At 38.2% G+C, this 25,270-nt stretch overlaps 1 protein-coding gene across 5 annotated transcripts in view; it reads right to left on the reverse strand.

The window, feature by feature from the left end:
* etv6 (ETS variant transcription factor 6) overlaps positions 1–25,270 on the reverse strand; it is a 52,345-nt gene that overhangs the window by 21,859 nt on the left and 5,216 nt on the right. Inside the window, exon 2 of one of the 5 annotated variants that reach the window (XM_028449820.1) lies at positions 19,329–19,378. The exons of 1 other annotated variant lie outside the window; for it this stretch is intronic. In XM_028449820.1, coding sequence (XP_028305621.1) covers positions 19,329–19,365 — 37 coding nt within the window. In that variant the 5' untranslated portion in view covers positions 19,366–19,378. Of the gene's footprint in view, positions 1–13,349; positions 13,689–19,328; positions 19,459–25,270 lie in introns of those variants that run through there. 3 more of the 5 variants (XM_028449819.1, XM_028449818.1, XM_028449822.1) reach the window with 3 other exon arrangements.

The raw sequence follows: 25,270 nt of genomic DNA on the forward strand, positions 1-25,270 counted from the left end.
TTTCCTGAATCATCTGCCGTGAGCTTTTGTGGAATTTAGGTTGTGTTAAAGATCCTCAATCCAAAGTAAAACAAAAATGATCCCATAATATCACCTTTACTAGTTGGAATGAGAGGTGATATAGAAGCTGCATATGCAATAAAACATACTTCAAACACACGCTTGTGGAGGTCGACGTGTTTGACAAACTGTGACATAGTGATTACTCAAGGAAATGCTCCATTCATGAAACTGGATTGATGAGCTTACAGACATCTAATGGTGTCAATGGTAGCATACACTTCCCTGTTTTAAAGTGTTTTCCCTGTTCAGCCGGAAGGCATGCGTAGCAAGCAAGATGACTGAGTGGCATCCAAAAGCTGCACCCAATGGCATTTTCAAAGTCATATTTTTGGTTTCCTGGTGATTGCAACGACAAAATCCTTCCACCGTAATATTCCTGATCTTCTGAGATATGACATCATAACATCCAAGGACTTGAATGACACGGAGCTAAGCAGAAAATACTTTCTCTGGTAGCGGAAATACAAATACACCTGATGAGACGTCACAATATGCAAACTGCTGATTGGCTGAAATCTCTAAATTACGTGTATTTGATGCGCAAAGTTGATATAATTGAGTCCAAAGACACTTCTGACACAAATTAGTAGCAATGTTTTATTATTCATCTTCAAACTGATCATCTGAAGTGCATTCATGTGATGGGTTGAGTATCGCTCTGTCATTCTTCTGTTCTTCTATCCTAGCAACCCCCATTAATCAAATGATTCCTGTTCTTTACCTTTGGTTCATTGAAATGCTTTAAGTGTTTGTTTATACATCACCCCCACTTTGTGCTGTAATGTGTGTTTTTAATCAGTCATAGTAGAACGATCATATACATACACCGTGTGTTGACAGACGGTGATTTAAACATTTAAATAAGCCTGTGAATACTGGAAGGATGGAAAGCAGCAAACTAAAACCAGAAAGCAAAGTTTGGTGAAGAACAATTAAAATAAAACGATTGATTTTATTTCACACTATAAGCAGAAATCTATGCTAATGCTCACAGGCCAAGTCTGATGGGCACTCCCCTTGTAAATGTACCCTGTAACCTATTTAACAAAATGCACCTTAAGCAGGGTATCCGCAATAATCGGGTTGTTTGTCCCAATTTTCCCCCTTACCGACAAGGTCCAGTGAACACCAGATTATCGTGTGTTTTATAGGATTATCCTATTAGATTATCCGGTGCTCTGACGAGTGTTAAAGCTGATATCCAGAGTTTCTGACAAATCTACATTTATGCATCATTTTGTTGAAATGCGAAAAAAATACCTAACTAGTCTTTTACTAAAGTCTACTGCCGGTGGTCATTCATTTTTATTAATGTATATAAGTCCCTCCTTCATCTTAAAGACCCCTATAAAAATGGAAACAATCGCCGAGCGCTCCCAGCCAATAGGCTTCGACTTCCTGTTTTTGAGACTGTCAATCAAAGTGAATGTGGAACTGTGCACGGAAACAAGGCCGCGCGTCACAACAGCAAACAGGTAAATATGATTTTGGCTCTGACCTGACCCATAGACATATATCAATGCGACCCGATGTGACCTTATTATGTTCTGCGATGTGCGTGCAGAAAAGTAGAGGCGTGGCTTCTGGTAGATTGGCAGAGGCAGTGGGAGGAAGTGAGGCTGATTAGGGCGGGATATCTAGACGTTTCTCAGAAACTCCGGATATCAGCTTTAAGAATGAATTTGTACTAATAACTGGCTCTGAAATGGGTTGGGAGCCATAATCGTAAATATTAATCTTGTTCTACTACCATAAATCTATGTGGGGAAAACCGGTGACTTGGGACTCATGACCGTGTGATTAGTAACGTGGAAAGGAAAGTAGCCAATCAGGAAGCAAGATTATTAGCAAACAAGGAAAGTGGTGTAAAGTTTAGTTTGGTTTTCGGAGCACACACACACACACACACACACACACACACACACACACACACACACACACACACACACACACACACACACACACACACACACACACACACACACACACACACACACACACACACACACACACACACACACACACAGTACTATCAAAATTGTTATATGTCTGATTTTCTTTAATCTTCATCAGTGGGGTCTGTAATAGATAATTTATCTCTTCAGATTTAGAAAATATTTACGTGTGTACCCTGTGTGTACCCTGCTCTGTGTTGGCTCCAAAATGAAACTAGTGTCATACATTTACACGTTACAGTCTTATGATAAGTAGCTGAACTATCAACTGGCATGCAGTAATAAACAGTCATCAACGCTAAAGGGAGGTTATTAATATTTTATGTTATCCAGTTAAATTTTACAGTTGCTCCACTATGACAGAAAAACGACTGTCGTAAAGTAAAGTTTACTGACAAACACTACCAAAAAGCTTCACTCAAACATTGATTTCAGTTTGGCTTTCCCGTTTCCTTTCCACGCATGTTAAGCTGAAAAAAGGCCTACCTCTGCTCATCTGTCAGTGTAAAACCTTTCTAAATTGGATTCAAGTTGCCATTTTAGGGTTTCTGTACATTTCCTATCAGTGTGATGCAGACAAATCCCAACTGTGAACCTGACAGCAAACTCTTTGTTTCATGAATGTTGGTGCACATCCTTAGCTTACTCAGAGGACGGACGGTAAATGAATGTCACGGATAGGAAGTGAAAGACGAATGGGCTCCAACACGCTTCCTTCAACACACTCGCAGTGTCCAGAGATGATAAATTTGTCCTTCCTGAACGCTTTCTGTCATTCCCTCAGAGCATCTGCCACCGATATGTTAGAGGAAGAAAATCAATTCCAGTCTTCCTCTTCATCTGCCTGCTTTTATAGAAGCATCTCAGGTTCTTGGTGTTAATGAGAGAGACAGCGGTTTTTTACGTGTGCGTATTTTTACATTAACTAAAAACCTGAACCACAGCAGCAGCCGGATCCCACCCAACCCTTGACTAAACCGTGGGCTTCCTAATCCTGACACATAATTGACACATAATTTTCACTCTGAGGTTTCCCGAGCCCCCGCTAATGCTCACCAACACACACACACGCACAAAGCGCTACTGGTTGCCATGGCAACACATAAGCGCCAGGGATGAATGAAGGGAAGAGGAGGATGAGATCACCGGTGTCGTGTTTCGTTGTTGCGGTACAGAAGGCCGTAACTTCCCATCTCAGCCAGACGAGCTAATGAGGTTTGTCCTGCTGAGGCGCTGAAAGGCCAGACCAGAATCACACTTCCAGACTTCCAAGCTTATCCCATCTATGCTTTCCTGACCTCACTCTTAACCAATTAGTGATTCTAGTGAACCTCTTTTTAAAGCAGGTGCTCTGCTTTTTAAGATCAAATACAAACCCCAAATTGTGATTATGCCAATTCTTGCAGATTAATGACCGTCCGTCGAGGATTTTAGGCCTTATCCTAGATTATCTATCAGTGAAAGTGGTGCAAAACATGACCAATGGCCATTTATCGATTGCAAGCTAAATACTTAAATTTATCACACTATTGTTTAATGAATTTTAGAGGGTTCAAAGATTCAGTTGAATTTATTCCATCCATTTTCAGACCCGCTTGTTCCTGTTTTTTAGGGTCGCGGGGGTCTGCCAGTGCCTATCTCCGGCTCACACTGGGCACTAGGCGGGGGTACACCCTGGACAGGGCGCCAGTCCATCACAGGGCAACACACAGACAGGCACTCGCATTCACTCCTACGTGCAATTTAGAGACTCCAATCAACCCTTTGATTAGTCCAAAATCTGCTCTTTATAGAAGCACAGAGTCAAAAATATCACCGCAGGAACGCACGCAGCTTTAGACTTCCTTAGTGAGGCTGTCAATCAATGCTCAAGTGAGGGCTGTGATTGGAGGAAACCCTCTCTCTCCTCTCAACTTTTATAGGAGGGGCGGGCCAACAGTGAAAGTTGATGACGCAGGGGAATCTTAAAGAATCCGTTTCAGCTAATAGCAAAATTCACTTGTAATAGCCGGCGTCCAACCCTTAGTGGCCAGTATATCTGACATTTCGCAACTAAATACGCAAAATTAAAATACTTACTTTTACTAAAATGTGAAAAGTGGGACTAGGATCAATCAACAGCACTACTTAATACCCAAATACATCTATATATATATTCATAAAGAAAAAGTTGGTTTGGGGTGTACTTATTCTTTAAATCTGTTGTATCTCTCCAACTTTTTCTTTATCTTTTTTGCTTTGTGACATTGGTTATCTTAGAAAGGCCAACACTATTCCAATGCCCATATGGCCATTGCTGGTGTTTTGTAACCCTATAAAATCTGTTTTATTTTTTTTCCAAATTCAGTTTTTTCCACTTTGATCTTTTAAATTCCGTTTTTTTTTTTAGAAATATTTATCATTTTTTAAAGAAAATACTAGTTTTTAACTCCTGTGAGGAAACAAACAAATACTAATAAAATTTTTTTTAAAAAAAGCTCATAATTAAACAAAAATGTATGTCAAACATACAGCAAAATACAATAAAAGTCATAGTGACGTGGATTATTCTGACTGCTCCTTTTTAATGATTTATATGTCATATAAAGATGTATGAGAACAGCATTAATGTCACCATATTTCCTCTCAGGGATCAATGATTTACTGAATCTGAGCAGGTTTAATGATTAAGTTTTGATCAACTTAGTTTAAATTAACCTAATTTAAATTATCCTAACTTCTGTAGCTCTGATGAGATGTTCGAATGTAACATTCTAATAGCGTTGCTCCAACTGACTTTTATTTTTTAAACCGAAAGTTCCCACTCAAACGGCTGCACTTGAAGGAGCTTGCTGACTGTGAATGTGTACCTACGAAGCACGGACAAAATAAAGAACTAAATTATGTATCACACGAACTGAGTTATTCTTAGTTAACCAGGCGCAACAGTTCAAACACGTTCTCACGGAGCACCGCTGCGCTACACAAAAAACGGGTTGAGCTTTAATTACAGGCACAGCAAAGTTAAACGGGGACTGATGGCTCTGTTTAGGAGTCAGTGATGATTTGCATTGTTTCAGAGGGTGTTTGTGGTGGTTTAATATGAGTTTAATGCAACCAGGACAGGAGGGGGGAGGGCAGTGCACCTAATAAGCGGTCCCTGGAAACATTTCCCCATTAAAAAAAAACATCCCTTGCCCCACAGTGACGGTGTTTCTTGCCGATTTTGTCCATTTCCACGTTTAACCGTTTTCATTGGTCGATTCCGTCCGTGATTCTGTTAACGTGGATTTCATAGGGCCCTATTTTTGGATAGTGGACAAAGTTCTGCATTGGGAGACTAATAGCTTCTTGCTATATCCAAGTTTCTGTGTAGTTTTGCAGGTTCTGCTTGTGCTTGCATGGGTGCTCTCTTCTCAGGCCTTAGTCATGGTTGTCTAAACGTGTGCACAACTTTAATGAGAGCAGCTCTGTGCATCAATGAACCTTGGCCAACAACCCTGCTGTTCCGGCTCCTTTCACTGATGGTATAACTGGTGATAGTTACTGACCACTGTGAGCTGGAGACACCCCACACAAGCTGAGTTTCTGACTTAGTCATTGAATGTCGTTTTCAATTAGCATATGGTTAAAGAAACATCACAGAAAAATCTCCACACCTTTTCCATAATCAATCTGGTAATATCAGAACTATAGTTCACCACAGGTCACTTGTGTCTAACTATTTCCAAACAGCAGCCATCCAAAGTAGCTCAGTGGTTGTAGTGTGTCATACATTTCTGAGCAGTCGGTTTCCTTTCTCTTTGGTTTGTAAAAAGTATGCATGTTGAATTTTGACTCATACTGGGATCTGAAAGTCAAATCAGATGATTTCTGTCAGAGACCTCACAATCCAAATATACTCAGTTATTACTGAATTAAGTACTGTTCAAATAAAGGATTTCAACTTGTACTGACCTAAGTACAGTTAAAACAACAATAATTCACTGCAGCTTCAGGAGGATGGGACTTTGCTCTGAAACCTCAGAAGCTCCTTAGTCACCCAGTCCCTCAGTAAATGTTTGCCTTTTCTCTCAAAGCAGATGTAGGCGGATATGGCTTTTGCTATCTCACCAGAGAAAAGGTTTTTCTTTTTCCCGAAAGAGGAGGAGGAAGAAGAAGGAAAGAGGAGGAGGGCTCATTTTGACCTTCTGACATTCTGACTCAGAAACATGTGGGTACAAGAGCGACACATTTCCACATCTAGTCCATGCCGCACACTTTAAATCTCCCTTTTCCTTTGTCTCTCTCTGCACATTGATTCCCTGTCAGGCAGAGGAAAATGCACCACCACACTTTTACTTTCCAGTTAAAACCTCCCCTCTTCCACCACCTCCCTCTCATATTCATCCACTAACTTCCTCCACCAACATGCACGTGCCTGTCCCCAGCCGCCAAAACTGGACTCCATCCAGTCAAAACAAACATAAAACAGATCATCAATCACAGAGGGGGTTTATGGCCAGGAAGTAGCGCGACCTGTTTTTGTGCCGGAACGAGCCAGCTCTTGTAGGTTAGTTCCTGAATCCGGCATCAACTGCCACTCTTCCTTTTGTTTGGGAGCCTTTTTTAATTTCCCCTTTTTAAAACAGCAACTTCAAAGGCATTTGTTACGCGGCCCGTGCTTGTCAAAAACCTCTCCGGAAATTTTTGTGCAATCGTAACCTGGTTCATCTTAGTCTTTTTTCTCCTTAGGATAGCTCTCTTTTTCCATCAAGGGTTATTACTATAGAAATGATCACCTCATTTACCTGCCTTGATGGCTTTTTGCCCACTAAATGAAGTCATATTTTGTCGCAAGTAGGCAAATTGCACAATCAGGCCACGCTGGTACAAGAATTTTGGAATCTGACCCAATGATAATGCTATAAATTTCATCTCACCAAACTGTGATCATTTTTTTTAATACTGTCAGCCTAATGTCACCTCAGTGGTTTGTCAGTTTAACAATTTATTATAGAAAACTTTGAGTCTATAGCCTTTGTAGGAAAATCCTGTTTTTGTTTCTGTGCATCTCTAAAATACCGACACACACTCATCAAGTACGACAAGAAAACAACAAAACAATTAGGGGGGAAAAAAAACGAAACTCGACAAAACAAGTGAAGTTTAAGAGAAAACCTCCAGCAAGATCAATTGTATATATTTTGCTTTCTCAATAAATCTGCAACATTGTAGTGTCTAAACATTACACTGGAATGTTCATCGTCAAACACAATATTATTGATGAATTCAAACTAATTACAGCACATAATGACTCCTAGCCAGATCGTATCTCTCTTGGTAAGTACAAGCCAGGACTGGCAAAATGTGATATTATTTGGGTGCTTTCAAAACACGTCTACACAGCATTACATTAAAAACTATAAAGACAAAGAGGATAAAGACTCCCTACTACACAGTAAAAACAGTTGAGGAAGTTTGAAATGCTGCACATGACTTCAGCAGTTTTAATACAAATCTATCAGTTACATGTGTACAAATAGGCACCATACATGAGTGTAAAAAGCTATAGGAAGGTTGGATAAAATGCTAATAACCAAGTGATTCAAAGCTGCTGGGGACAAAACAAACATTTTCAAAAGACAGATAAAAACATAGTGTAGGCCATATATCAATAAATAAAAAAAATCTTCCAAAATACAGGATAATTTACTCACATAAGTTGAAATTGACACTCACAAAATTGTTTTTGACTCAATTACAAACATTGGGTTTATTTACAAATGCTCATGTGGCTTGAACTTCGGAAAGGTTTTACACATTGCATTGTGGGATTGGGAATCCTGTAGACAATTGCAAAGAAAGCTCAGAAAGATTCTTTAAGAAGTGTTTTTTCTCCTTCATTATTACCGGCATTTTTTGTGTTTCCTCACCAAACAAGAAAGACAGTTATACCCTTGACGCCATTTTTGATCTGGTTTTCTTTATGGTGTTCCGTGTGTTATGACGTCACTCTGTGAAACATTAAATCTGGTTTTCTTTATGGTGTTCCGTGTGTTATGACGTCACTCTGTGAAACATTAAATCTGGTCGTATTCAGCTACTTCAATTAAGAGCCACAATATTTGGCTAACTTTTAATCCACGAAAGCACCAGAAATGTCACTTTGACCGTGTTTTCTGTGGAAACACTGGCATCAGCAGAACAACTTTTGAAACTAAACTAAAGTTCAAAGTCAAATACAGTGTAGCCAAAAAACAATTGTTCATGATTTTGCTTTGATTAAAGCAAGGTGCACGATCATCAAATTCTGCTACTATGGTGATGTCACAGGGCATGCACCATGGCAGGGTAATTTGCTCAGTAACAAGACACAAAGGAGTTTAGCTGCATCAGCCAGGTCTCTGTTCGACAAACATTTGAAAGCAGATAAGGAGTTCTTGATATTTGGGCAATATGGACCAAAACTCATGTCTCGATATTTTTCCTCAAAATGGCGATGTACAATATTAATCTCAATATTTTTAACTCAACAAAGTCTGATCAGTAGGACAATTCTGGGTTAAATTTGCTGATGCAAAATGTCTCACAGACACATTTATTAACAAACAGCTGCACAATACAGCGCCACTTTTGCCTTTTTCTCCTATAAGGGACAGCATGTGTGAGTGAGTTTAGTAGTGTGGCTTGTTTAGAGGAAAGTTTGGGTAAAGACGCACTCGGAAATCCATCTAAGTGTGCTTTTAATGCTGCTCTGAGAAGTAGCAAAAGAGGCGACTACTAAAACGAGTGTCGTGTCTATGTATCTCCAAACTATGGAACAACTGGTAAGGACACAGTTTGAACTCTATGAATAATAGTAAGTACTTGTATGATGTGATTTGTCCTGTTTGATCGTATATAAATAAAAACCAGTTCAAAAAGATAGATATATCTTGATATACTGTAGGAGATATTGTCATTTTCGTTATCGCCAAAATAGTAAACTTGATATATCTTGAATCACAATGTACAGTATTGCCCATCCATGTTTGGAAGCAACACAACAATTTTGTGACATTGAAGATTGTGGACAAGCAGTTTCTGACCTGACGAGGTCTTATCGTGAGAAGTCCTAAAGGAAGTGAAGCATGTGGTCAGCATAAATGGCCTCCTGAAATACAGGCAAATACTATCCATCTATATCATAAGGGAGAAGTCTGACTGGTCCCAAATTCACTTTACAGCAGGGGAATAATCCAAGCCATGCAGCCAACAGTTATTGAGAACCATATTTAGCTAAAAGAGCAGGGAGATCTGATGACACAGGTCCCAAAGGCAGATTGTTCCTAAAAAGATGGACACTGTTGAGGATTACATAAATTATGGAGTTAGAGCACAAAAGTTATTGAAAAGAACGTTGCATCAGATATTTTCCCTGTATTCTCTATAGGTCACTAATTGGGGAAAAAACGGAATTAACAAATAAAGTGACTTGAGTCTAAGCATTTTTGTCACATTCCCAAAAAACCTGCAGTACCAGCCCACAACCTTAAAGTATCCCCTTTAAAAACCAGGTCTGGACCAGCCTCAGGGTCTCTATTCATGTCTCGTTGGTTCAACCACACACACAAAAGAACATCCTGAAATGCACATGAAGAGCTTTGAAATTCCTTTCCATTTTTCCAGACCGCATTAGTGTCCCTCTGTCTAAAAAGCCATGCAGAGTGTGTTGTCAGCAGGAAGAGGAGAAGGCAGAACTCTGATGGCATGTGAAAACAGTTTCCCTTTTAACTCACACAACTTCATTTATTCAGGAAGCACTGTCTGCCCACTCAGGAAATGCCTGAGGACAAGAGCAGCTTCCAGGGGCAGGAAATTTCCCTTCAAAAGGGCCAAACACCAAACGCACACAGACAGGAACAACCCCCACCCCGATAAAAACCAGTAACAGAGAGAGAAAGCGACAAAAAGAAAAGAAAAAACACACGCTGCACACCTACAGCACATCTGGCAGCTATGCACAAAGCCACCACATTCATCCGCCTACTTTTGTAAGCTGGTTCACGTCTCTTACCATCTTTATATTAAAGCAGATGATCACCATTGTTTAGTTCAATAATCTACTTCTGTTAAGACCCTTTCATTAATCTCACAACTTTCACTCACCTGTAGGAAGTGATAGAAACAACAGTGACGCTGCAGATTGTGTTCATCTGTTTAGAACTGCATTGTTGACAACAGTGATTCTTAACTGATGGGTTGGGACCCAAAAGAGGGTCGCGGACCTGTACTGGGTGGGTCGCGGATGGCTGGTCAAAAATAAATGGCTGCCACCTTTGAGTCCGGTTCTGCTGGAGATTTCTTCCTGTTAAAAGGAGTTGTTTCTTCCCACTGTTGCTGATGCTTGTTCATGTGGTTTTGTTGGGTTTTTTTCTTAACGTTTTATGTTTTAATAGCGCTTCGAGATGACTATTGTATTGTATAAATAAAGTTGAGTTGAAATGAATTAAATTGAATTACATTAGTAAGTAAATACTTAATGTCTCTCATGTTGGTCTTTTATTTTGAAAGAAATGCATGTTGCACAGGAAAATATATACATTTATGCTTTAAAAACGATTAAAGGCATTGTGGACAACGTTATTTTGGCTTCAACTTCCACGTGGATCATTTTAACTATTGGTCCTCCTAATTGTCAATCCTTCTGACGGTGTGTTTACGTAAGGTCGTCGTACGTGCTCATGCCCAGTGCACACCGGGTCCTTTGAAAATGGATTTTCACTTACTGGTGGCGAGTCTAATATAGTGGGAAAAGTGCAAGGTAAGCTGAACCAGCAGCTTGTATGAGCGATGCCGACTCCAACGTGTAAACAGAGCTGTGCACGAGGAAAACTGGGTTCGTGCACGCTCTTTGGCACACATAGGCATTCCCTCTTGGAAGCAGGTGGAGGGTTGCGCATGTGCAAGAGGGCGTTTCTTTTCAAAACTTGGGGAAAATCAACCTCTATACCTTTAAATATGTGTTTTCATCAGCTATTTTTGAAAACCCAAATTTGGTTGGTTGAATTCTAAAAAAAGTGGGTCACGATTTAATGACAGTGGCAAAATGTGGGTCCCAGCAGGGTGAGTCCAGGTGAGAACTCCTGATTTTGCTTTTTACAAATAGAAGTTGAAAACAAAACTAAACATGTGTAAGTGACAGCACTTCTTTGCTGGCTGTCAGGCTCATATTAGCCCACAATAAGCGGATTAGACAGAACAGATATGTCGGGGTGTTCCGATACAACTTATTCACTTTCGATACGATAATGATTTTACAGCTTTGCATTTCGGCCAATCCGATATCAGCACAAATCATGCACTTTTATTGCTTATTTTATGGTGTAAAATGTTAGAAAAGCCTCGATCAAGTGATATTATTTAAACAGAAAACAATAGTCAGCAACAGTAGGTATAAGAAAAACTGACCCATTTATTAATAACCAACGATGCAGCAAAATTACGGCCACCAAAAAATTTCGGCCAAAACTAAACACTTCTCTTCGTGGGAAAAAAAACAGACCGAAACAGGATGCTGTGATGACGCACTGCATTGTTGGAATGTCAGTTCTAAATAAATGTTTTCTTATTTTTAATTGATTTATTCTTTAAAGAATGTATATTAATTCCTACCATTGCAATGTTCTAATTTTAGTAAAGTTAGTACACATTCAAAGCCATAATGCAATGCGACTAATAATTTGCACAATAATTGATTTTGGTGTTTCGGTTTTCGGCTTTTGTTTTTGGTCAAGAATTTTAATTTTGGTGCATCCATTTCACCTTAACATAATAATATTCTGCATTTAAATTAAACAAGATCCCCCGCCAGATTGGTTGTCATTATAACTCTTAACCTTTTCCTAAATGTCATAAATCTAAGAACTTAGATGTATACATAAGAAAATATTATCACATCAGAATATAAAATTACTAACTATCTTAAGATGCCTCGAACAGAGTAAAAAAATGTAACAAGGGCAATAACTCCGGAAAAAATTATTGCGCGCTTCTCATTTTCGAACTCCATTAAGGTATTGATATCCTGAAGCCACACACCGAATTATCCTATCTTAAACAGTTTCTGAGAAAAGTTGTCCTCTTTCGGACAGACTAACGCACTTAACTATAAGAATATTCTACAATTGAATAGAACAAAAAAATTGAAAGACCCTGGGAAATAAAACCTCAAAAACTATTTTAAAAAAATTATACTTTTAAAGTGCAAAACAACAATTCAAGTTCACTACAGTTATTTTCTTTACTGTCAGTATTTAGTTCTGTCTGCTGCTGGATAGAAGTACTGGAGCAAAGTCTAGAATATGCTGTACTTGCTTGTAGTAGAGTGCTTATATTTGAAATGCAGGCTAATATAATAATGTTTGCCCATATCGGACCGATATGTGATCGGGACACCCCTATTTTACTTTATTTTTAAAGGCTTTGAATATTCTCTAATAATGGGCCTCTTACATAAACTATTGCATTTCTGGAAGAAGTTGTAGGAGGAACTTTCAGGTCAGCACCTCAAACAGAGCCCCATAAACAAGTTGCCATGCCTTCCTTTCACACAGGCCAACTTCTTCTCTGAGTGCATCAGCAGCCTTCACCCTTGAGTTTACTGTAAACTAAATTGGACAACATGTCATTTGTTTGATAGCTTCCCCATTGTCCACGAGCATTGAAGTTATTGAGTGGATAAATGTATGTCACCTACTGAAAGTAGAGGAAAGCGTGTCAAAACTAAGGTAGATGGAGGATTACAGATGTGTCCATAGAGAATGACACACTTTCAGGGAGTGAGTGGCTGCAGTGTGTCATGAAGGCTTCAGTCTAAAAGGGTTAAAAATGGAGCCCGGTGGCATTCTTTAGTGCGAGGAGCAGGCGGTGACTCTCCCCGATCTAATCCACTTCCTCCCCAGGAAATGGAGAAGGTGGATTTCTGCCCACATTGCAATTTCCTCCCTCATTCTTTTTCTTTCTGTGCTTTTTTTTTTTCTCTTCCCCTCCTCCACCTCCCCCCCCACTCCCCCTTTGTGTCTCTTCTTTCTCTCTCTCTCTCTCTAGAACAATTTTGTGTGTGTGCGTATGCGTAGTTAATGGACAGTTTGTTTGCAACACATGTGTCTGAACAGTGCTAAAGTGTGTTTAAGGGTCCTGAGAAAGATATGTAGCAGTTTATGAGAAGAGTGCAGGTTCTCCTCCAAACACTGAAGAACAAGAAGAGAAGAAAGCCACCAAGTCTTCCTGCAGATGTGAGAGTAAATGTCTGGCAGGGGAACTGTGCTTGACATTCGATTAAAAAACAAACAAACTGGGACTTCCACATGTGTGCGGATGTAAACTAACCGGCCTGTTGCTTTTTCTGCTCGACAGGAAACCAAACGCGGACCTCGCGAGTGTTCTTCCTTTTTTCTGCAACAATGAAAAAGAGGAAGCGGGCTGAGGGAGTTTCCTGTCCTCTTCTCCTCCGACTTCAACCAACACCCGCGCAAAAGCCCTGAACTTCACACTGCCTGGAAACAACACGTACTGTATCTAAACCCTGGTTAAAGTGAGATTGCTGAGGGTTAATGTTTAAACTGGGAGCCTCACCATTCTGGCACAGGTTTAAACCCCGCCCTCTGTGATTGGGCAACTGTTGGGTAGACAACCAGAGGTGTAAAGAACACTGACACATACTACTCAAGTAGAAGTACTGCTACGTCATTGATATTGTACTCAAGTACAAGTAAGTCAAACATAAAAATACTTAAGTACAAGTAAAAAGTAGCTCAACTAAATTTTACTCAAAGTAAAAATTACTAGCTACTTTCACCAACCATGTTTATTTTTGGCTATAAATCTTGACACAGTTCCCTTGTATACAGTAAACATCTCATATATAAACTTTAAAAGGAAAAGATGAAATATTTTCACAATTTCACAAATTTCAACACTTAATTTATTTTCAATCAAGGCATCTGTATTAAAATGTTTTTAAAAATGTACAATGTACAAAACAAATGAATTCAATTCAATTCAAAAAAAAAAAAAAATTATAGCAAAATTTATGAACTCTAAAACTGAAAAAAATACCCAGCATTCAACGTTGTTTCGGCACCGTGCATTACATTTAATCTGATTGGTCGGCTATGATGTGACGCATTTGATTGTTGTCTGGTCTTTTTGTAGTTTCACAATGTACGCTGATCATTTTAAAACCAAAGATTTGAATTTACTCAGTAACGGTTGGGTGTAGAAATGTAACAAAGTACTTCACTTCTTTTAAAACGCACTTTTTTGTGTATATTTCTAAATCAGTAATTTTACAGGTACTTAAGTACAAGTACCCATAAAGCAACTCAGTTACAGTAACGTGTTACTGTTACCTCTGAAAGCAACAATCAGTTCCTCACAGATATGGAGGCTGGTCATTTAACCATAACCCACTGTGATTTCACTGCTTCTTCTTACCTATGTCCTTTATGAGGAGTTGGAAGGGAAATAATACAAACTATGCAGCATCAAGTAGATCCACCTCAATTTGCATAACATTTGTGAAAACTGATTTAAAACAAAACTAAAGTTGGTCAATTGGATTGGTGAACTGTTGTGGGTGTACTGCCCCATCACTGCCCTCTGATGATCGATGTAAAACCTTAAAAACCGTCATGCAGACCACCTAAACCCTAATAATAAGGTGCATGTATGAATATACTGTAATTCAGCCAACAGTGGCTTAGTTAGGCATGTTAAATGTTATTATGCAAACACCTGTTCAGTCTGTGGTATTGATGGGAGTTGCCAATGCTTTTGTCTCGTTACGCACGCAATCTCTCATATAGTCAGGCTGGAACTTATTCTTAGCACAGCTCTGGAACCGAAAAAAATCATCGACACAATTAAAATACACTGAATTTTATATAAACTGCAGCAAGTAAATCACATTAAAAAAAGTAAATGGAACTAAATTTCTCGGCGTTATACTAGACAACCAAATTAGTTGGCAACCGCATATTAAATATGTTCAAAAAAAAAAAGATTTCAAAAAGAATAGCTATAATCAACAGAGCAAGACGTGTTAAATTATAGCACATACCATACACTTCACTGTTCAATAGTATTACTGTATCTCACATACTGTGCAGACGTTTAGGGAATGTAACTACAAAACAAGATTACAGCTATTAGTTTCACTTCAAATACGTTATGTTCATAACACAGGACATTTGGACCACACTGAGCCACTTTTCAATACATCAAAATTGGAGCTTTTCATTCAAATAAAAGAGCATTAAAAGCACAACAAACACTTCTCCCTAAAAACCTTCAGAAACTATTTACTAATAACTTAAGAGACTAAATGAACTCTGTCACTACACGCACGGACAACAAAAAACAAGCTTTTGTGTGTCCGTAAATTTGTGTGTTGAAATAAAAAAAATGTCTGAATTTAAAGCAATTTAAACATAAATACATAACGTTTATCTTCTCAAAGCATAAGTGTTAAAGGGAAACAGGTGTGTATGTGGACAGATAAATGTATTGTGGATTAAATTAATTGTATAATGATATAGTCATAAATCAATGAATTATGTATATATATATATATATATATATATATATATATATATATATATATATATATATAGTCTTTGTATATTGTATAATATAAAAAGACTAAATGTATAGTAGTAGATATTATAAGGGGTAGGATCATATAAGTTTATACTTCTTCCTACTCCTTTTCAAACACGTACACGCTTCACGAGCAGGATTTTGTAGCCATTTGTTCTCACTTTGTTCTGTTTGATTTATTTATTTTTTTGATTAATATTATTATGGTCTGAAGACCATTATTATTACTCTAAAATCCCCTTTGCTAATTTGACCCCCTGAGAATGCCCGAAGTCTCACCAAAATTTGCACGCACCTCAGGCCTGCTGAAAATTTTGATAGTTCGGTACAATGGAAAAAAAATAAAATAAATTAAATAAATAAATAAATAAAAAATCTGTAAAAAAATTATATCATAGACGCCAAAAATGCAATGGAACCGCACAACAGGCAGGTTTGTCCGATTCATACAAAATTCACCACATATATCCGTAACCCCAAGATGATCAAAAAGTTACATTATGACCACGCCCAAAGCCAAACAGGAAGTCAGCAATCTTGAGTCAAATGTCAAAAATGGCGTTTCGCCCTGGAAACGCATTTGCGCAAACTAGTCTGAGGGGATTCATCTGATTGGCTTCAAACTCAGCCAGAACACTTAGGACCCACTGAAGGTTAAAAACATTCAAAGGAATTTCCGTATCTCTAACGGTTTAGTTGTGGCGCATCCGCAAAGTTGTAATGCTAATTTTCAATAGCATGCCACAATTTCAAAATCTCTATAACTCTGACACACAAAGTTCAGTCAGCCTCACATTTCACACAAAGGACATTTGCCAAAGCCTCATGACTGCTTTGATACATTTCCCATCATCATTTGCGTTTTTGACTGGCGCCATTTACGGTCTTGTTCACTGTGAACAACTAGAGCACGCCATAATAGAAAAATGCATATAACTCTAATATACAAAGGTCAAACTGCCTCATATTTGACACACATGGTGGTTGTCCAGCCCTAAACAAGAATCAATGTAAAAATTACCCATCAAGCTTTGCGTTCTCAGATGGCGCCACTATTAGTGGCGTCTGACGCTAACAGCTCTAGCGGAAAGACGATTTGTCGTGTTGACCTCTAAATACTGTTGGATGAACCTAGACAGATGGGAGCAGGTCGCTGATGGAGAAGAAACTGGCTGTGATCAGTGGGAGGGGCCTATGATGTCACCGGAAAATCCTTCGCCATTTCCTTGCCATCACATTCATCAAATTTGCTGAGAGTGATTTTTAACTGGTTTTCTCTTTATACTGGGTTTATAACTAATATTGCTGGGTAAACGGGTCTTTTATTTGGTTTTACTGGTTATACTGTTTTTTCGTGTTCTACTGCAATATCATTGCTATTGATAGGATAATGCTAGGTTTATGCCAATGCTAAGCTGTTGCTAGCTAATGCTAGTGTCAAGCTAATGCTATTGCTAGGCAAATCTATTAAAATGCTATGCCATTTTAAATGAAATATCTCAGCTGTTTTTCCACCAATTTGTAATAAATTCAATCAGACCGAACCTCGATCCCAACATACGGATACACGACCTTGGGTTACCGACCCCGGCCACTTTAATTATCATTATTTTTTTCATTGTGGTAGATACACTGCTGTTGTGTTCATGTTCAAAGTCAAATTAAATCAATCAATAGTCCCTACTCTGCTAACATGCAAGGAAAATGCCCTATTAATGCAACTTTAGTATGGTATCTTTAACACAGATGAACAAATGTAATATAAATCCCAGTCGATACATTAATTACATCACTGTTCAATCGTTTTCAACAGTCTTAAAGAAACTGAAACAAACTCCACTTTCCTACTAAGGGGTTGGGATTTTCTTACAGATTCATAATTCGTAACAAACAAAATAGGATGAGCTTAAACTTTCGTGATAGTTGTTAGAAATCCAAAGCAGTTATATATAATAATATTACACAGTAAATGAATACCAAGCATAGGACCAATGGTCACAGTAAACCCAAAAGCTGAGTATTTTTTCTTCTTATTAGATAAACTTCTATATAATGAGAAATAAAATGTGTTAATGTTTGAAAAAGTTAAAAGTAATTTCTTCCATAACTGTTACAGTTTAGATTATCCATGCAGGTGTAAATATGTTACATTACTGGCTGATGACATTTTTCTAATGGTTTGAAAAATATTTGTTTTGAGCTTTTTATTCTTCTTTATCAATCTGACTCACACTGTCTATCCTTTGCTTCATTCTAAACAGCCCTGTAATAAGCACTCACTGCTGAAATGATTGGACCAGTTCTCCCTAATAATACCTCACAACATTAAACTTTTTATTTTTTTTCTCCCAAAAAATTCCACAATCTGTATTTAGTTACGACTCGACTCATCTCTACGGTTCATGCAAATACACGAAAGGACTTTATTTTGTTAAATATTAAGAAGAAAGAAAGAAATGAAAAATTATTATATTATAAGACCTTTTATATAAGTACTGAGCATGTCAGGGTTCTACAGCTTTAGTCAAATTAAATTAAACACTTTTTAATACTTTTTATTGCTATTTGAAATTAAATTTAAGACCAACTACACAGTAAACATATTTGGGGGGAAAAATGCCACATCAATTCCATAGCGGGTTAGGGTAATTTTTTCTAGTATCTAGTGCAGACGTGTAAATGGCGGCCCCCAAAGTAAACACACAAAAATACAACAAATGAGCGTAAAATACACACCAAAAAAAAAAAAATTCAAAATCACTCCAAAAACACAAGATGACTACAAAAATAGCCCGAAATCTATAAAACAACAACAAAAATACAAAAAATAAAAACAATTTAGAAAAACCCTTGAGAATAAATTTTGTTGGACAGGCAATATATGTTAAATTTACATTTTCCCATGTTGTTTATACATTTTTTAAAAAACAACTGTTATTATTTATTTTGATATGTGAGACTGATTACAATCAAAAAAACATACTTGTGTGTTAAAATTTAAGGCTTTCGAAACATTGATTTAAGATGAATGAATTTAATGCCTTTTAAGGATCCGTGGGAACCCTGCATGTACTGAGCCTCCAGTCACAGATAAGGATAATGCAATTTTACTGATTATAGATTTGATCTTAAAGATCTGTCTTCTATACCAGATTATCTAGCACCTGACTAGAAGAACTTTAGAACCAATCCTGATTTTAGCAGATGAAATTTCAATTATATTGCGTTTCACACTAAATTTGGAAAAAGAAAGAATTATTCTATCTTTAGAAAATTCTGCTTGTCTAACAAAACAATTATTGCAGAGTTAACCAAGTAGAAATAGATGGTAGGACTTTATCCAAATCAATAAATTAATAATCAGTTAAAGTGGGGAGGATACAGTGCACTCCACGCTGAGAGTCAGTGTGTGTGTTTGTGTGTGTGTGTTTTTTAACAGTCAAAGTAGCATCGAGCAGTGTTTTGATTCATTCAGGTTCACATTTTGTTTGCTCTTCTCCACTAACAGGAGCTCACGTGTGTCAACAGGCAGGAAAACCAACAATTCACTGTCCCGCCCACCAGATGACCAGATAAACAGTGGATTTCCCAGATCAACATTGACACAAAGATTCATGGCTGAAAACACTGTAAAGATCCATCAGTAGAGTTCAGATGACTGAATTCTCCGTGTGTGTGTGTGCGTGCGTGTGTGTGTGCATGACTCACGCAGGTGTGCAGGCTGCCTGGCAGGCTCGTCCTCCATTCTGCTGGCTGGCCTGGCGGCGGGAGCATGGACGGGGGAGGAAGTGGAGTTTGGCAGTGAGTTCACGGAAGGACTGAAAGAGCTCCTCTCCTGCTATGAATAGACAGAGACACAAAGCGTGGCTCACAAAGCTCCACCATGGCCCCGAACCCTAACTGCCCTGAATCCCCCCCCCATCCCATCCTACCCCCGGCTACACCTGGTAACAGCACAAGAGGAAAACTGATGCAGGGCAAGCTTTGACCTCGCCCTCTGGCGTGAGCCAAATATAATGGATGCCATGCAGGCTTTGAACGTGTTACTAGGCAGCTCAGCGTAGCCCCAAACCAAGCCAGGAGAATCCAGAGACTGAATTACATGTGTGGGTGTCATAACATTCTGAGATGTAACCTTTTACTTCTCCAGCTTGATATGAAGAGTACTCCAAAAAAACATTTTGCAATAATAAAGGGAAATCATTCACCATTAAAACAAAAGTGACATAAAACAGATATGAAAAGCTGAAAATCCTATGATTGGATGTTCATGACAAATAACAAAAACACTTAACTCAAACATTGAAGAACCCACTGAGGTTTAGTGTAATACAATAAAACTGTCACAAAATCAGAAACATGCCTTATCTCCATCTTCTACCTACAGAGCATGAACTAACTGGAATGGTCTACTTTACTATCTGCATCATATTGAAGGTAAACAGGAATTTAAATCAAATTTCAGAATGGCTGTATGTTGAGTGGCTCTGTTTTGTTTTTAGAAAATCATTTTTATCCATTTTTTTTATTATATTCATGAGGATTATTTAATGTGTGTTTTAAAGTTTCTTATTAGGTAAGTTAACTGTATTTGTAACTGAAATATTGAAGTTACTACAGTATCAGCTAATGGGGATCCTTAATAAAAACAAAAACATACTACTGTGATGTTAATAAATGTTTCCTATAACAGAATCCTTTTCATTATTTTCACAAATTCTGATCATTTTTCTTGAATTTTTGTCTTTAGGTATCTGTACAGAACTTTCTGGACTATAAGTCGCTCTGCAACATAGGTCGATTTCAACTATTAAACCAAAAGTGGCATAAAATAGATGTAAAAAGCTGGAAAAACCCATGACTTGATGTTCATGACAAACAACTAAAACATTTAACCTAAAAATTGAAGAACCCACTGAGGTTCAAGGCTGTGTAAAGCAATTTCAGCCATTTTCATCTAAACACATTAAATAGGTCATAAATATATTCCCTAAAACATGTAAAAAGCCATTCAACCATTTATAATGTAATTGTGGAGCTAGGCTTCACAAACTGTGTTTCAAATTTCTGTGTTCAGGATTTAGTCGCGTTGCGTAATGGAGCCGTCATTAGCATAAACACGCCCCTGCTGCTGAAGCACACCAAACTTCTGCGGCCTCCAGCGGGTGCAATTCAGCCCCTAGCCAAAAACAAACCACGTATTCGGACTCGGAGGAATAAAACGCGTCCGCTGGTGCCACATTTTCCATGACATGAACACATTTTTTTGCACTGCAATTATGTGTTTCACCTCGAGCGGGCGCAGTTCTGACTCTACCCGGGAGAGATGCACATATTCGGACGGACTCGGGCCGAGCAGACCTTTCCACCCGATCCGAGCACTTCTGGAAGCACTATCGACGCTGAAGCCACTTTCACACTGCTCTCTCCCATAGACACAACACAGAGGTGGAGCTCTTCCTGCGCATGGCGTGGTTCCAGCGCCTCTAACTGACACGCCCCCAGCGTCTCAGAACAGAGCGAAGTGCTTGTTTTCCCATGATTTTTAAATAGTTAACGATTTTTTTCATCTTTTAAATTTGGCTCAGTGGTCAGTGACACGTTTCTGTGGCGTGACAAACTCATAACAAAAATTATTTCTGCTTTACACAAACTTTAAGTCTATGTAATATGATAAAACTGTCACAAAATCAGAAGGATGCTGACATCTACTGCTGTGATATGTTAAATGTTTCCTTCTCTGCCGCAAATGTATGAAAATGGTAAAGACTTATTACAGAATCCTATATGGTAATCACGCTGTGCTTTGTGTGTTGGAATTGTGATAGATCAGCTGCATTCTGTAATTAATTTGACCCAAATCTAGAGCTAAGATGGAATCAATCAGTCAACGATTAAAATAATAAGCTTTCCCACACTCAAGTTTTATTTTCACAAATTCTGATCATTTTTCTTGAATTTTTGTCTTCAGTTATGAGTACAGTACTTTCTGGACAATAAGTTGCTCTGTTACATAGGTCCATTTCAACAAAATTTTGCAGAAAAATACATAGTTAAGTCTCTCCGGCCAATAAGCAGCATGACTGAATGTTCAATCACACCTGTACAAATTAATGTCATCATTCAGGCCATTTATCAATATATTTTTTAAACCTTATTCTGTTTTCTATTTATCTGTAAATGTGTAAGAGGTGTGACGCATGTTTAGAATGTATTGTTAACCGTCCACTCACACCTGTGCTCGAGAAGCCACTACGCATTTCCAGGGACATGCAATTCACCCTTTGCTCAATAGATGGTGCTGTTGGAGAGAAAAACCCTAGCTATAGTATTCTAGAGTAGCGATATATAGAGTTTTTCACCTAAAAAACTAACCTAAAAGCAGCTAAAATGAGAGGTATAGCAGACATGTGACATATCTACCTTATTTCCTGTAGTTTTTGCTTGCCAATTATGGGTGCAAATTCCTGAGATGAAGCAATAAATACAAAATGGCTACATTACACTAAACAGATGGCTGAAGTATCTGTATCGGTGTACACAAAGCCATATTAAAGGCCCTGAAAGATGGATATGACATTTGTAATCAACAGGACACTAAATATGACCTGTTATGACGCTGTAGATTAGCTTCCATTTGAACTAAAGTGTAAAGAAATCAGTTGAAACCTAATGGAAACATCAACAACTTGACGTCACATCTGGCCAAACATGGCTGCTTCCCATGGATTGTGTTCTAAGGTATGAAATTGTGCACTAAATTACTTTAAATGTGTTTTAAAATGTACATATTTACTTTATTGTCAATACATTTAAAATGATTTATATCATATATATATGACTAGTACAGGCACCCTTTAATATAAGGGATAATTGAAAAGGTTCCAGGTTTGCACAGACCAGCTAATTAGCATGTCCTTTTTTTTTATTTCTTTGCCAGTTGATATCCTGGAGCACTTAATCACACTTAGGTAGCTTCATGCCTTGAGGCCCCATCCACACAGAGACCAAACGAAAGCGTTTCCCTCTAAAATGGGTAATTATGTGTGCGTCGAGACGAAAAGGCAGAGAATGCTGCAGTAAACTTTAGAGCCCTCTATGTGGCGCTGTAACGCAGCATCTATTTGCAAGCATGTCTGGATTAGGAGTGGAGTTTTTTTTTTCCCATTTTTTTTATTTATTTGGTCATAAAGAGAACCATGCATGACACTGGGACATAGGGAGGATCTAGTCGTTACAATAAAGACCAGTGGAGGGCAGTAATATGCCTTGTGGTATCCACTCGGCCGTAAATACAGAGGAAGAAGAAGAAGACACTGGAGGATGCTCATAAAACTTGTGTTGTGAAAAAACAGGACATATAAAAGAGGAAAGAGATGGAGACAAAGACATGACAGGAGATTTACTTGTGGACCGACGTAGAGCTGCTGCTTTGTTGTTACGGTTGTTGTTGTGGGGGGTCGTGCGTGCGGGTTAAGAGAGAGGTGGGGCTATGGCATCATCATTTGCAGAGTATGCATATACCTCGTCCGTGGGTGGCGTTCACAAACTTTCCCACTCTCGGACCGGTTTTCAGAAGTTATCGTATTCGGCTTCCAAATCCTCGTTGCCGCGTGGACGCAAGGCGTCACTGATAAAAAAAACTTGACCGTTTAAACTACAACCCGTCTCCGTGTGGATGGGGCCTGAGGCTTAGCTTCAACAGCTGATGGAAACATTTCTCAGAGATCTCAGAGGAACAGACTGGATGAAAGCACATCATTAACGTAGATTACTCATGTCCCAGAAACCAGTTCTAGAATAGATGATCAATCAGAAGATGGTTCCACTTTGGCCATAAAGAGTTCACCAATGGAGAATGTGTGTGTGTGTGTTTAAAGGTTAATACATATTCAGGCCATCTGCCTCCACCTCTGCATGTGACTCTTGAAAGCAAACACTAACAATCCTCATTTCCTCTTTCACTACTTCCAAATCCTTCATTGTGTTCTTCCTTTTTTTTCATTTTGCTCTTGCCCGTCACCTCAATCACACACGTGTATTAGTCCAGTAAACCAGTGTTTGTACGTGGAATCCTAAATTGGTATTCAAATCAACTAGATATCAGCTTTTTCTGATATTGTCCGATACTTCCTTTCCGCTATTAACATCAACCCCATTAACTACAAGTTCATACGATGAATAAGGCGTCTTTGTATGATCACTTGAAAAAAAGTTCAGTGATGACCCGCTGGGTTTAAAAACGCATCTGCACACAACAACGTCAACAGCAAATCCTAATATGGCAGCCATTCAGTTTACAGTAGCAGCTGCAGCTTTCACCCCTACATGATATTCTCAAAAACAGGAGGAAAAACTTGCTCTTAAATTATGTTTTTAATAAAAAATGATTAAAACAAAAACAGGACAGTAGTCCTAAAGGTGCAATAATTTTCCAAACCTGAGAACAATTCACACAAATTACATTTTAGTCCATAGCAGCTGGATGCTTTAACTTAATGTGGGAAAATGCCAGGATTATGGCACTTTTTCATTTTCGATATGATACCGATACTGCAGCCTTGCGTATCGGCCGAGACCGATATTAGCATGAATCATACATACGCACTTTTTTTTTTTAATAAAAATCATACATACTTTGACTACTTATTTTGTAGTGTGGAATGTTAGAAAAGGCTTGGTAAAGTGACGTTACTTTAACAGAGAACAATGGGCAGCAACAGTAGGGATGAGAAAAACTGACCCATTTATTATTAACCAATTGGTTACATAATTTTTACCTTCAACATAACATCTACAGTATTCTACAACTGAATAAAATAGACTAAAAGAAATGAATTGGGAAAAAATAATAATAATAATCAGAGAATTTGGAGATTTTAATCAGTTATCTGATATTCATTTTAAGGCTAATATCGGATTGAGACACCCCTAGTTTGAACTAGTTTGTGTAAAAAAGAGCACAAAAAAACTACCCTGACTTTTAAGGTATTTTCCCTTAAAAAATGAATAAATAAAAAAATATATTGGCAAAAAAACATTACTCATGGCAAATGTCGGCTAATAATATTGCCCAATGCTAAAGTCTACTAATATCAATGTCTATAATGTATATTTAGGACTTGTGCTGCTTCTTTATGTTCCTGTTGCCATATCATCTCTAACCAGTCTATCCATTCTCCTGACATTAACAAGATGACTGCACCACTCACTGGATAGCGAACATTTTTCTGCCCATTCTCTCCAAACACTGGGCATTTGTGTGAAATTCCCAAATGACCTTTAGTCAACAAATATCAGCAGGACCTTCAATTTTCCATTTCAAAATTTGCCAAATTCCGTCTCAGGATCTACCCATTTCACTTTACACTTTTTTGTTTAATTTTGCTTCATCTTTTCTCTGTTTAGATGACTTTACTAGATATTACACCTCTCAAAATTGTAACAAATATGCTAAATAGGTTTAATAGATTCTGCTAATTTTACAGGTTTCAGATGATTGGGTGACCATGGCTCAGTGGTAGGGTGGGTCGTCCAATAACCAAAGGGTTGTGGGTTTGAATCCTCTATCCAAGTCATTGTCGTTGTGTCCTTGGGCAAGGCACTTCAACCACATGAATGGGTATGAATTGTTCATTAAGGCCGCAAGA

Source organism: Gouania willdenowi, chromosome 6 (genome assembly GCF_900634775.1).
Source record: "Gouania willdenowi chromosome 6, fGouWil2.1, whole genome shotgun sequence".
NCBI lineage: Eukaryota > Metazoa > Chordata > Actinopteri > Blenniiformes > Gobiesocidae > Gouania > Gouania willdenowi.